At 46.1% G+C, this 15,309-nt stretch overlaps 1 protein-coding gene across 1 annotated transcript; it reads right to left on the minus strand.

Moving 5' to 3' along the window:
• Nucleotides 1-7,019: 7,019 nt before the first annotated feature.
• Nucleotides 7,020-15,308, minus strand: LOC129860508 (E3 ubiquitin-protein ligase TRIM8-like). Its single transcript, XM_055930947.1, has 6 exons — nt 15,195-15,308; nt 12,427-13,062; nt 10,816-10,911; nt 10,380-10,645; nt 9,989-10,104; nt 7,020-9,851 (listed from the first exon to the last, which is right to left on the minus strand). Exons 1-6 carry the CDS (start codon nt 15,306-15,308, stop codon nt 9,193-9,195), a joined length of 1,887 nt encoding a protein of 628 aa, XP_055786922.1. The 3' UTR covers nt 7,020-9,192.
• Between the last annotated feature and the right edge of the window lies 1 nt (nt 15,309).

The following is a 15,309-nucleotide window of genomic DNA, read 5'->3' on the forward strand; positions in this document are numbered from 1 at the left end:
TCTCATTCCAAAATCATTGGCATTAATATGGAGTTGGTCCCCACTTTGCTGCTATAACAGCCTCTACTCTTCTGGGAAGGCTTTCCACTAGATTTTGGAACGTTGCTGTGGGGACTTGCTTCCATTGAGCCACAAGCATTAGTGAGGTCGGGCACAGATGTGGGACGATTACGCCTGGCTCACAGTCGGCGTTCCAATTCATCCCAAATGTGTTTGATGGGGTTGAGGTCAGGGCTCTGTGCAGGCCAGTCAAGTTCTTCCACACTGATCTTGACAAACCGTTTCTTTATGGACCTTGCTTTGTGCACGGGGGCATTGTCATGCTGAAACAGGAAAGGGCCTTCTCCAAACTGTTGCCACAAAGTTGGAAGCACAGAATAGTCTAGAATGTAATTGTATGTTGTATCGTTAAGATTTCCCTTCACTGGAACTAAGGGGCCTAGCCCAAACCATGAAAAACACCCCCAGACCATTATGCCTTCTCCACCAAACTTTACAGTTGGCACTATGCATTGGGGCAGGTAGGGTCCTCCTGGCATCTGCCAAACCTAGATTCGTCCGTCTGACTGCCAGATGGTGAAGCGTGATTCCTCACTCCAGACAACGCGTTTCCACTGCTCCAGAGTCCAATAGCGGCGAGCTTTACACCACTCCAGCCGACGCTTGGTATTGCGCATGGTGATCTTAGGCTTATGTGTGGCTGCTCGGCCATGGAAACTCATTTCATGAAGCTCCCGACGAACAGTTATTGTGCTGACGTTGCTTCCAGAGGCAGTTTGGAACTCGGTAGTGAGTGTTGCAACTGAGGACAGATGATTTTTACTCGCTTCAGCATTCAGCGGTCCCGTTCAGTGAGCTTGTGTGGCCTACCACTTCTCGACTGAGCCATTGTTGCTCCTAGACGGTTCCACTTCACATTAACAGCACTTACAGTTGACCAGGGCAGCTCTAGCGGGGCATATATTTGACGAACAAAGTTGTTGGAAAGGTGGCATCCTATGACGGCGCCATGTTGAAATTCACTGAGCTCTCAGTAAGGCCATTCCACTGCCAATGGTTGTCTATGGAGATTGTATGGCTGTGTGCTCAATTTTAATTTTTACCTGTCAGCAATGGGTGTGGCTGAAATAGTCGAATCGACTAATTTGAAGGGATGTCCACATACTTTTGTATATATAGTGTACCTTACTGTGAATCTTTTCAATTAAAATGGTCAAAAATAGCAACTCGGCATAGTGATTTCTCAAGCAAGAATTTTCTGTGAGTTTTCTGTGTGGGCAGCGGGGGGAAAAAAAAATCTGTTATTGGCAGAAAGGTTTGGAACTCTATTTCTAATTGGTCTATTAACTAATTTACCGTCTTTGGATGTCACCAGGCAGGCAAAAACTCCGTCCCACCCTAACAGGCTGACATTTCAGGCAGTCTTTCAAACAGCTTACACTAAAAAGGCATGATAATTTTCACTATTTCACAGTATTATTCCAGCCTCCCGAGTGGCGCAGCGGTCTAAGGCACTGCATCTCAGTGCTTACGGCGTCATTAGACACCCTGGTTCGAATCCAGGCTGTATCACAACCGGCCGTGATTGGGAGTTCCCAAAGGGCGGCGCACAATTAGCTCAGCATCATCCAGGTTTGTCTGGTGTAAGCCGTCATTGTAAACAAGAATTTGTTCTTAACTGACTTGCCTAGTTAAAGAGGTTAAATTTAAAAAATGTATTGTGTGAAAATAGATATAAAATACAGGACAATCTGGGCCTTTAAGGCCTGTTATCTTCAACAATCTGAATGACTAAGTTCTGTGGTTGGTTTATCTGTGCATAAAAGTTGTGTGTGTGTGTGGGCAACGTGAGGAGCCACACAGAGGGGAGTGTGATGCCTATCTTTGAGGTGACAGGATTACTGCCTTTTTCTCCTCTTGAATCGAGAGAGAGAGACCAGCATGCTTCATACCGGCCTCTTTCTCTTCAACCAATCAGGTCTGAGTTGCGATGATTACAGATGAAACAGGAAACAGATTTCATATCCCACCAACAGATAGGAAATAGGTGGGAGTGGTACAGAAGGTGGGGGAGACGTGGAGGGGAAAAGGATCATGCATTATAAGAATGTGAATCACTTTGAAATGTTAAGATAAATCAAACCATACTCTCAATACACCTCATACATCTTCCTACCTCACCCACCAAGCCCATGTCTTCCTGAGTCTATCCTCCCATGAGCGCTACAGATAATAGGGTTAGCATATCAAATTTGATTTGTCACATACACATGGTTAGCAGATGTTAACGAGTGTAGTGAAATGCTTGTGCTTCTAGTTCAGACAGTGCAGTAATATCTAACAATTCCCCAACAACTACCTAATACACACAAATCTACAGGGGTGAATGAGAATATGTACATGTAAGTATATGGATGAGCGATGGCCAAGCGGCATAGGCAAGGTGCATTAGATGGTATAAAATACAGTATATACATGTGATATGAGTAATGTAAGATATGTAAACATTAAAGTGGCATTATTTAGAGTGCATTGTAGAAAGTGACTAGTGATCCATTTATTAAAGTGGCCAGTGATTGGGCCTCAATGCAGGCAGCAGCCTCTGTGAATTAGTGATTGTTGTTTAGCAATCTGATGGCCTTGAGATAGACTGAAAAACAGTTTCTCTCTATCCCAGCTTTGATGCACCTGTACTGACCTCGTCTTCTGGATGGTAACGGTGTGAACAGGCAGTGGCTCGGGTGGTTGATGTCCTTGATCTTTTTGGCCTTCCTGTGACATCGGGTGCTGTAGGTGTCATGGAGGGCAGATAGTTTGCCCCCGGTGATGCATTGTGCAGACCGTACCACCCTCTGGAGAACCTTGCGGTTGAGGGTGGTGCAGTTGCCGTACCAGGCAGTGATACAGCCCGACAGGATGCTCTCAATTGTACATCTGTAAAAGTTTGTCAGGGTTTTGGGTGACAAGCCAAATTTCTTCAGCTTCCTGAGGTTGAAGAGGCGCTGTTGCGCCTTCTTCACCACACAGTCTGTGTGAGTGGACCATTTGTTTGTCCGTGATGTGTACGCCGAGGAACTTAACTTTCCACCTTCTCCACTGCTGTCCCTTCGATGTGGATAGGGGTCTGCCGTTTCTTGAAGTCCACGATCATCTCCTTTGTTTTGTTGACATTGAGTGAGCGGTTGTTTTCCTGACACCACACTCCGAGTGTCCTCACCTCCTCCCTGTAGGCAGTCTCGTCGTTGTTGGTAATCAAGCCCACTACTGTTATGTCGTCCGCAAACTTGATGATTGAGTTGGAGGCGTGCATGGCCACGCAGTCATGGGTGAACAGGGATTACAGGAGGGGGCTGAGCACGCATCCTTGTGGGGCCCCAGTATTGAGGGTCAGCGAAGTGAAGATGTTTCCTACCTTCACCACCTGGGGGCGGCTTGTCAAAGTCCAGGACCCAATTGCACAGGGCAGGGTTGAGACCCAGGGCCTCCAGCTTGATGATGAGCTTGGAGGGTACTATTATGGTGTTGAATGTTGAGCTGTAGTCAATGAACAGCATTCTTACATAGGTATTCCTCTTGTCCAGATGGGATAGGCCAGTGTGCAGTGTGATGGCGATTGCGTCATCTGTGGACCTGTTGGGGCGGTATTCAAACTGAGGTGGGTCTAGGGTGGCCGGTAAGGTGGAGGTGATATGATCCTTGCCTATTCTCTCAAAGCACTTCATGACAGAAGTGAGTGCTACAGGGCGGTAGTCATTTAGTTCAGTTATTTTTGCCTTCTTGGGTACAGGAACAATGGTAGCCATCTTGAAGCATGTGGGAACAACAGACTGGAATAGGGAGAGATTAAATATGTCTGTAAATACACCAGCCAGCTGGTCTGCGCATGTTTTGAGGACGTGGCTAGGTTGGCATCTGGGCCAGCAGCCTTGCGAGGGTTATCACGTTTAAACGTTTTACTCACGTCACCCACAGAGAAGGAGAGGGGCGCAGTTCTTGGTAGCGGGCTGCGGCGGTGGCACTGTATTATCCTCAAAGCGGAAAAAGAAGGTGTTTAGTTTGTCTGGAAGAGTGACGTCGGTGTCCGTGACATGGCTGGATTTCTTTTTGTAGTCCGTGATTTCCTGTAGACCCTGCTACATACGTCTCGTTTCTGAGCCATTGAATTGCAACTCCATCTTGTCCCTGTACTGGCATTTTGCTTGTTTGATTGCCTTGCGGAGGGAATAGATACACTGTTAATATTCAGACATATTCCCAGACCTCTTTCCATGGTTAAATGCGGTGGATCGCACTTTCAGTTTTGCGACAATGCCACCATCCATCCAAGGTTTCTGGTTAGGGTAGCTTTTAATAGTCACAGTGGGTACAACATCTCCAATGCACTTCTTTATAAACACACTCACCGAGTCAGCGTATAGGTCGATGTTGTTCTCTGAGGCTGACCGGAACATCTTCCAGTCCTCGTGATCAAAACAATCTTGAAGCGTGGTTTCCGATTGGTCGGACAAGCGTTGAATGATTCTCGTCACTGGTACATCCTGTTTGAGTTTCTGCCTATAAGACGGAAGGAGCAAGATGGCGTCATGGTCGGATTTGCCAAAGGGAGGGCGGGGGAGGGCTTTGTATGCATCGCGGAAGTTAGAGTAGCAGTGTTCGAGGGTATTGCGCATGCGCGTAGCGCAATCAATATGGTGGAAGAGTTTAGGTAGACTTGTTCTCAAATTTGCTTTGTTCAAAATCCCAGCTACAATAAATGCAGCCTCAGGATGTATGGTTTCCAGTTTGCATATAGTCCCGTGAAGTTCCTTGATGGCCGTCTTGGTGTCTGCTTGAGGGGGAATGTACACAGCTGTGACGATTAACTGACGAGAATTATCTCGCCAGTGCCGGTAAAATGGCCGGCACTTGATTGTAAGGAATTCTAGATCAGGTGAGCAGAAGGACTTGAGTTTCTGCATGTTGTTATGATTACTCCATGAGTCGTTAATCATAAAGCATACACCCCCGCCCTTCCTTTTCCCAGAGAGGTGTTTATCTCTGTCGGCGCGATGCATGGAGAAGCCCGGTGGCTGAACTGATTCCGACCACATATCCCGAGAGCCATGTTTCCGTGAAACAGAGAATGTTACAATCTCTGATGTCTCTCTGGAAGGCAACCCTTGCTCAAATGTCATCTACCTTGTTGTCAAGAGACTGGACATAGGCTAGTAGTATACTCGGGAGCGGTGTGCACGTCTGCGGAGGCTGGCCAGGTGGTCGCTTCGTCTGCTCCTTCTGCTGCGTCGTTGTTTTGGATCACCTACTGGAATTAGCTCTCTTGTCCTAGGTGGTGGTCCGAATAGAGCATCCGCTTCGGGAAAGTCGTATTTCTGGTCGTAATGTTGGTAAGTTGACATTGCTCTTATATCCAATAGGTCTTCCCGGCTGTATGTAATAAGACTTAAGATTTCCCGGGGTAACAATGTAAGAAATAATACATAAAAAAAAATACTGCATAGTTTTTTTAAGAACTCGAAGCGAGGCGACCATCTGTAGGTGCTATGCTGGCTCGTTTATTAACAGAGTCATGTGATACTGTTTGTTGGCCAGGGTCAGCCTAAACTCCGTGCTTTGCTGCAGATTATCTGATCTACAATTCACATCACTGTCAAACCCATCGTACATCAACTAGCTCTGGTCCAGGGCATTAAGTGCAGCTTGCTAATACTGAGCTCAGCGTTAGCAAGCCACACTAATGCCCTGGACCAGAGCTAGGTATCGACACGCTGATGATGGAGAGATTAGTGAACCTGCATGGCCTAGCTAGGAATATGGGTTTAAAGAAACGTATTAGTCAAGCCAAACCTGGTTGACGACGAGCAGATAGTAATGTCCTCCTCTCTTCACACATACACAAAATCACCCCTATGCTAAAAGCTCATGATCTGTAATAGTTATGACCAAAAAGACCATGTACTGTATCATGTATACCGGACATTTCTGAGGACCATTTAATGTGTAAATCAAACTATTTTCTGTCATGTAATACTGTGTATAGAAATATCATAAATGTGAAATGTATTGATAATGTATATGTAACAAAATAGCTGTAAAGAACTCAAATGTAAAACAAAGTTACTGTTATCATCCGAAGGAGAATGAGCTAGCATGCTGATAGGCTAATAAAAATACTAATACAAAAATAAAAACTCTCTCTGACACACAATAGTGGATCATCTCTGCTAGCTGAAGAGGATTGAGGTCCAAAGTGCTAGGTGGCAGAAAGCTTTAAAGCTACAGCTTAGTCAGCCTGAAACACACCCACCCTGATAGACAGATTCCTCTCTCTCTTTCTCAGATGTGCCTCCACTACCCATGAAGTTTTCACTGCAATAAAAACCTGCTGATATTACACTACTGATGTTAGTATGTAGTTCTGTTGGTGGGCGAAGTGGGTGGATCTCAGTTTCTTATTCGGTAATTTCTCTGGTTAACAGACGACTGTGTGTGTGAGCTGTAAGGGTGAGGGGGCGGACAGCCAACCCAAGATTCTGACCCAGATTCAGGCGCCTGGCCCTCCACAGACCAACCTCGCCTCAGAGATAAGATGACTTCTCCAACCAGTTTGTTAACTGGAGCTCAGCTTTCTTTATAACCTATCCTCAAGGTTTTACCAACTTCCCCACCCCTGACTCCACCAGAGACAGAGCTGAACGACTTTGATCCAGTGTGTGAGATGGAGGGAGGCTCCCACCCGACTCATCACTACAGAGAAAGAGCAGCACAATTTTTACTGTATGTCTACCACCCCTGACCACAGGGTCTTCTGGCAGCTTCACTCAGACAAACACCCAGTAAATGACAGGGTCAGTTGGATGTCTTACAATATGTGTGGTGGTTGTATTCTTATGGGAGTCTCCCCTTCAACCCACTACATACCAAGCAATGAGATTTACAGTGCCCTCTAATTTTTGGCACAGTGAAGCATTCTCTTCTTTTGATTCTATACCCAGATTTGAAATCAAACAATGACTATGAGGTTAAAGTGCAGACTGTCAGCTTTAATGAGTGTATTTTCATGCATATTGGGTGAACCTTTTAGAAATTACATCACTGTTAGTACATATTCACCCCCATTTTGGGGGAGCAAAAATATTGGGACAAATTCACATGTGTATTAAAGTAGTGAAAAGTTAAGTATTTGGTCCCATATTCATAGCACACAATGACTACATCAAACTTGTGACTCGACACATTTGTTGGATGCATATGCTGTTTGTTTTGGTTGTTCCAGATTATTTAGTGCCCAAAAGAAATGAACGGTAAATCATGTAGTCATTTTGGGGTCACCTAATGTAAATAAGAATATAATATGTTTAAAAACACTTCTACATGAATGTGGATGCTACCATGATGGATAATCCTGAATGAACCGTGAATAATGAGTGAGAAAGTTAAACACACAAATATCATAACCCCCCCTGCCAAAAATGCTCACCACCTATTATTGTAATGGTGGGAGGTTATGTCTTGGGGGTAAGATATTTGTGCGTCTAACTTTCTCACTCATCAATATTCACGATTCAGCCAGGATTGTCCGTCATCATGGTAGCATCCACATAAATGTATAAGTGTAGTTCAGTATCTATAAGTAAAACTATTTACTTGACAGATCTGAAAATAAAGGCCGACAAGAGAAAAGAGGAAGAGACTTGAGTTGTGATCAAGAAATGGAGGGAAGTAACTTAATTAAATGCCTTGATTTATTTGGAACCCTCCAATTGACGTCCTTTATTTTTCACTTCAAAATATTTACAAAAAAAGTCTCCCATTTTTTTTCTCTATTGGTCAACTGTTCTTGTAACAGTTCCCTTCCAATATTTGTTTAAACCAATGCTTAAGTCAAACAGTCCAGTTTCTCTTAGAAAAAGTTCATGAAAAAAACCCTCAACCATTACTTCCACTCATCTTTTTATTTTCCCATTTCTTGTTTTATTTATTTTTTATTCCAGAGTGCTTTATAAAACTCTTCCCTGCATGCTTACAGCTGCAAAACAGGAAGCCAAGAGCGTGTGCTTGTTAAAAGGAAGTGACATCACCCTGCAGGAAGTACATTATTAACGCATTGTCACCGTCACACTCCCAGATGCTTGAGTTGATTTGTTTGGTCTGTCCAGTACAGTCCAGGCCATGTAGTTGCTCGCCGAGCCACCATCCTGTCTACGAGTCCAATTGTCTTCAAGACAAACATGATACCTGCTCATATGGTATGATTACTCACATGCCATATGGGAATCACTTGTGTCATGATCCGTATATTAATAAAACTAAAAAAGGAGCTCTCTCAGATGGAAGAATTCAATCCGATGGGAAGCCTGGCAGCACAAAGGAAGGGGGTCGGATCCCCTCTCTGATGGGATTTGGATCAATGGGAATAAAGAAGGTCCATAATGAAGTAGGTTTACAGTTGCCCCTAAACCCTGATCTAGGGACAGTTTCTGCCATTTGACCCACTGATGTTTAAGGTTTGGACTGGGGGACAGGTCAGCTGATCCTGGACCTGTGTCTACAGGGAGGGTAGCTAATCCTAGACCTGTCTACAGAGCAACTTCTACACAGAGAGAAATCCCAACACACCCCCCCCCCCCCCCCCAAAGTGCATAGAAATGGTGTCCCAGCAACACACAGAAGAGAACTTGGAAGAGCGAGTGTGTTCAAGCTGCACAGTACATCCCTGAACTCAGCAAGGAGAGGAGACAAAACCAGAGCTGTAACAGTAATAAACCATTGTTCTCTTTACAGTTATCAGACCATGTTCAATAAACATGGAAAATAATTATAACATAAGGCTATCGATCTCACTACAACGGGGAAGGAGATGTCGCTAAAACGTTTCTGCACAACAGTTTTTGCACAAAGAGACGTATATCATCATACAGTACACTGTGTGTCTGTCTGACAGAGAAAACGAATACATGTCAACCCCGCCCCCGAGAGTGCTTGTAAGTGCATCTATACGAGTTGTAACATGGTGCTTAGCAGAGGACTGTCCGTATAACATGTAGAAGTGAACGTCTGTGTGTACCTGTATGTATGTAGGTTCTGTGTGTGTCTACATGTGTAGACATGCGTTTATTTAACTAGTAGCGTAGTGGGTAGTAGAGAGCCGTTTGACTGTAGAAGTATGTGTGTGTATAGATAAATGTATGCGTGTTAACTGGTGACATAGTGCTTGGTGGAGGGCTGCCCATACAGGCCATAGAAGTCTGTGTGTCTGTGCGTCTGCTGTGCATCTATCCAGTCTCTGACAGCCAGCCCTTGCATGGCTGGAGCTCCAGAGGCCAGGCCAGGGGGAGGGGGGTAGTCCTGGGTGCTTACCCAGGGAAAGGAGCCTGAACGTGGGTAGGGAGGGTGGCCGCGGTGGCCTGACACAGAGGGTACCCCAGAGCAGTAGCAATTATCCATGGTACACACCAGGATCTTACGCCCACCATACTGGGGGAGCACTGCCTGCTGAGAAGTATGGGAGGAGCTACCGCCAGCAGGGGGAAAGTGGGAGGGACCAAACACAGACCCTGAATGGTGATTTGTTAGAGAGCCACTTCCACTTCCGCCATTTTCGTTCATGTGGGAGGGGCCACAGGGAACCAGAGGCTGCTGATTAGAGGATTGGCCCTCCCCAGGGGCAGAGTTTGGGCCTAGGTAGGGCTGCTTGGATGATGAGTCCTTGAACCCGGAAGCAGATGTTTTCCCGGCGCTTCCGTTGCTTTCTGGGAACACAGAGGAGTGTTTGCGTTTCTCTGCCCCGGAGCCAAGGCCGCTGGGATACGCCTGGACGGACTGGAGGAACGAGGAGGGAGGGGCTAGGGGGGCTAGAGGGGGGAGGGAGAGAGGTAGAGAAAAAGGGGGATCAGACTTACAAAGCCACATATGAATTCCCTTGATCTACCAACACAAACAATCAGATACAGGTGTGAAGATTCTGTAAAGATGATTCTCTTGATCCTACCTTCCAGTGTTTTCCGTAGGCTCTTCTCTCTCTTGGAGAGTTCTGACAGGAACAACTTAGAGTTGAGACTGCCCACCTTGTAGGGAGGGAGCGCACTTCCCACGCACGCTTGAGACCTGCAACACACAAATATGTATGCAACAAGCCTGGTATATTAGCGCTCCATTAAAAATATAGTTCCGGTTCGATCCCCGCATGAGCCCTGCGCATTTCTGCTCTCTACTCTGTCTCCCTGCTACATGTCTGATCCTGTCATAAAAAGATATGTAAGGAGTTTGGAATTCTGTTCTATATAAATAAAATAGTAATGGTATCATGACAATTGTAACATGACTACAGTTGTAATGTGTGCAATAAGCCATTTCTGTAAGTGCCTTTTTGTATCTCTCACCTCTCCATGAGGATCTTGACAGGTTTAGTATTCTTCATGAAGCCCAGCTCCTCAGCCTTGCCGAAGGCCGTGTGGACCGAGCTGAGCAGCTTCTGGGCCTCGTGTCTCTGTTCTCCCAGAGCTAGAACCTGGCCCGCGTTCTCCTGGCAGAACCTAGAACGCGCCCGCTCTAGAACCTCCAGTGTTCGGGACAGGTCTTCTTCCAAGAAGTGCTGCATCCGCTGGTACTGCACACGCACCTCCTCTTTTAGCTCACACACTCTATCCTGTAGGAGAGAACACACACCGTTATACACACACACTGCTATACACACACACACACCGTTATACACACACATACGTCGCTGGTATACATGCATGTGCATGGGTGTGTGCAGCCTGTGCTCACTGGCTGAGGTGTGAGAGAGAGAGTGTTTGTGAGAGAAATCAGACATACCTCCACCACACACTTGTCAGAGTCGAGTTTACAGAGCTGCTCATCGATGTCCTGAACTCTCTCCTCCACCCTCTCCTGCTGCCGCAATAGATTTTGCTGAGAGAGAAACGGTAATGTCATTAATAGTTGGGTTCGATAACTCTTCATACATAGCTGAACAAATAAAATAAAATCATGAGAAGAGAAACGCCATCAGGCCTCTAGTTGGCTGAGGCAGCCAATTTAGTCTCCATCTAACAAACAGTTTATCTGAGGGAGGGAGCTGTCATGGCAACCAATCGCTATTTCTGGTGAATGAGGAATGAGCGAGAGAGATACTCTTCTCTCCTCCTTTCTCAGAACACCACATACACTAGCCCCACTCATGGAACTGTTGTCAAAACACTAGTTATTCTGGGCTGGTGTTGGCACGGCTACAACACACATGCCCAGATTGGCCAAACCAGAGTGCCACGCCACAATTACACTTCCTGGGGGCAAAGATTATAAGTATGGCAAGACACTGCTCTTATAGTATCTTCCTGCATGCCCACGGTAGTAGTGGTTTGTCACCTGAATGCTGATAGATTCAGGCTCAGAGCAGAAGCCTGGGGCAGGGATGATGGTGGGGGGGACCTCTTTGGATGGGGGATGTTCAGTACCTTTAAGGGGTACTGGGGGGGGGGGGGGTGACTGATGGATAGAAATGGCATATCTAACATATTTTCCACCAGGACCACCAGTGGAGAAGAGTGATATGGGGAGGTAGGTCAGTCATGCCCTGGGGAGGTTGGGTGGAGCTGGGGACCATGGTGGAGAGGTTATGGGGAGCATCTCTACCCCCTCTGCCGCCACCACAAGATGCACTTAAGCAGTAACAATGTCACAGTACATTAACTTCAGCCTCCCCAGTCACTCATTACAAATGGAGATGGTAGTCAGCCACAGGGGGGGAAAAAAATCTGGACAGGAATTCACACTGTAGTTTGTTATACAAGAACCTTCCTAACCCTTCCAATGTGGTTGAACCCCCACACACACAGAGACACACACACAGAGACACACAGACAGAGAGTAGGCTACTAACAAGCTAATGAACACTGAGTATTAACAGAGCCATAAAACAGAGTCAGAGGCCAGAAGTAGTCACCAATATGAGTCAGGAGAAAAGCCTGTATGACTGACTAGCCCCTCATATCCCCAACCTGGGGATAGTTGGTAGTTTTTACACCAACCACAGCTTTCCTTTCTAGAACCCAGAAAATAAGAGAATCACAAGAAAACAAAAAGGAAACCATAAACAACCATTCCTCCTCTTGTACCACAGAACAGAGTGAAGAATCTCACTTAATTCCTCGCCCTCCATACAACCCCCCTTTCTCCCGGCTGGCGGTCCCAGGCGAGGATGCACCTGTGCTGGGGAGATAAGGCTGGCTTAGACCCCTCATTGTTCCACCCCTCCAACACATTGTTTGTCACTCTCAACACATGAGAATGGGGGTTGGATTGGATCAAAATGGAAAAATACATACACTCGAGGACTGACACTCCGACACACACACTTATCCCCAATTTGAGCCGCTTTGTTCTTAAATCAAAGGAGTGTGTGTAAAAGACAGATTTTAGTCTTACCCGTATATCGTTGCGGCGTAGCTCCACGTCAGTGACTCCGTGTCCGTGACTGGGATGGCATCGTGTGAAGCAGCAGTATTGACACACGGCTGTCTGTTCTGCCTCACAGTGGTACAATCTGTACTCGTCGTGCTGAGGACACGTCCAGGCCTTGACTGCCTCAGCCTCCACCAGCAGGTGTCCCAGGGCGGAGCAGGGCTGCTGCAGGTGTGTCTGGACGTGGCTCTGGCAACAGGGGGCGCTACAGCGCAGGCAAACCTTGACAGCCGGGAGCGGGGGGCCACGGCGGCACAGAATACACTGCAGCACCGGCGAGGCGGCCTTCTCTACAGACAACGCGTTGAACTTGTCCACGATGTTGGACAGCTTGTGGTTCTTCTCCAGAGCAGGCTTCTGACTGTAGGCGTGGTTGCACTCAGGGCAGCGGACCAGTGAGGAGTCTTTAGCCCAGGCTTCGGAGATGCAGCCCCGGCAGAAGTTGTGCTTGCAGGGCAGCTGGATAGGCTCGGAGAAGACGTGCAGGCAGATGGGGCAGATCAGCTCCTCTTCGAAACAGTTCCTCCATGTCTCGGACAGGTCGGAGGTCGCCATGTTGGAGGCCATTTTGGGAGCGGCGGACAGACACGCGACGAAGACCTTCTCACATAAAAAAACAAAAAAACAATCCTATGGATTGACTGGATTTGTAGCCATGAACTAAGCCCCTGACTATAGATCAAATGTCTTGAGGACTGAGGGAAGACCTATGACTGTATACAGAAAGTCCAGTATGTTAGTATGTTACTAGTCCTTTAGTGATATTTGTCTATTGTGCAACAAACTCAGAAATAGTGTTATTATTATCACTAGCACTTTCAAACAGTTAAGTCCAACCGACTGGTGAATGTCCTCAGCTCTCAACTATTGCTTTAAATCTTGCTTTAAATCCAGGCAGCAGTGCACATCCTGTTTGTGCAGAGCAGGTAAACCTAGGCAGATTCCACAGCCACCAGGAAAGGCCTCAGGGAAACGATGAAAACACCCCGGTGATTACGACACACGGTCCGGGCTGACGTTATGCAAATTACCGTAAAGGGTTAGCAAGGCCTTCGTTTCTCTGAAATCACACGGTTAGGCAATAACCGGCTACTGTAACGGCTGACGAATGGTTCACTTTGTGCGTAGTATAGCCTAGGCCTAGTTCTCGCAGCTAAATTGTTCGTATTTCCAGCTACGGTATGATAGCAATAAAGGCACATAGATCTACCAAGCAACACGGTTCAGACATTAAATTGAATCGGTCTAAATTAGGGTTGTTTGTATGGTTACATCACCGCCGAGACGAATTTATTTCTATACAGCTGATGAAAGACGAAAGCTCACATTTCTCTCCCCTTCTGCGTAGCCCTTTACTTTAGCTTGACAAGCTAGCCTTGACTTCCTCGTCCGCTTATGTTTGTTTGTTCCTCAATCGATTGAGTTCCAGAAATGAACATAAGTAAAAGATTGCGTTGCTGAAATTCTTCCTATACCGTCACCCTGAATAAAGCCATCTGTAAATCGATGAAGCTTGCCCAAGGTTGATACAACGCCGATGTTGCAAAGGGCACATTAATTGTTATTTTATCCTCTCATCCAATAATACACCGACTATTTTGGGTACGTTCACAATTAATACGATTACGCTCGTGAGAGCTTTTTGGTACAAAGGATGAAACAAAAATACAAGGATTGCAAATCAGATACATGTGACAAGTGTCCTTAGCCCTTCAATAAACATTGCACCACGTTGCGACGGACTTTGATCCCCACAATAGCGACATAACTACAGCCTATTTGTTTGATGTGTAACGTCGTCAGCTATAAAGCTTTCACAGGCAACACTCGCATATCTGTACACAAGGCCTAGACTTTACTCACCAAATACTCTTTCTTCTCGGCTACTTGGGCCTAAAAGACTTAATTAGTAAAAAGGTCCAACAATACTTCGTTAGAAGGCGATTTACTGCATAGTTTATGGTGTAACCGACTTCAGTTCATAAGCATAAAACAAAGCCCAGGGTTTTTAGAATCCACTGGAATGTTGGCTTCTGTGGCGAGCCTTCGGATCATACACACAGACCGATCAAAACGTATCCAGGCCCAAAGATATGTCCTGGCTTCATTCCTTTGGTTTATCAGGGACGGATCATAACTATTATCAGCTCACGTTCAGCTAAAAACATTTCACTCCACTGACTTCGTAAGGTTAATGAAATCGCTTTAATTCTGAGAAGTCATCTCACAATTTTCTGTCACTGCACAAACAAGTAAGACTACGTTACAATATTTACGACTACCACGGTTTTACATATTATTACATATAAATGCACCAGTCTAATCTTATTTAAAGGGGATGTCGCTATTCTGGCCTTGTTAAAGGTAGCGGTCATCAATCTTGCGCTCCTCATCCAAAAAAAAAAGAATCCACCGAGGATATAGGGCCTCGGTTATTCCCAAAACTCGTTTGGTTTGCTAATCACACCGAAACAAAAAGATTCCGTCGCGTTCAAACACGCCTCGTCAGTTCTTTCGGGTTCAGCGATGTATATGTGGCCATTTTTCGAGTCCTTCAGTCCCGTTGTTAATAGCCGAGTTGCCTTGACCATTCAAATCCAATTCGTCTCTGAATTCTAATTTGCGACCCTCGTTTTTAAATCTCTCTCTCCCTCTTTCTAACTCAACGTCGGAGCAAGGAGGAATGCTAGCTAGATAGACTAGTCGTTCAATCGGGTTAAACATCGGCTCACCCCTCCTTCCGGCTGGTCCCGTTGCTCCTCTAGCATCACGCGACCTGTCACACAACCTATGCGTATCACGTTTCTAAAGGAAGGCGTTGATGAGCAAGGACTGGAGAGGAGCATA

The sequence above is a fragment of the Salvelinus fontinalis genome, chromosome 1, assembly GCF_029448725.1.
Source record: "Salvelinus fontinalis isolate EN_2023a chromosome 1, ASM2944872v1, whole genome shotgun sequence".
Taxonomy (NCBI): domain Eukaryota; kingdom Metazoa; phylum Chordata; class Actinopteri; order Salmoniformes; family Salmonidae; genus Salvelinus; species Salvelinus fontinalis.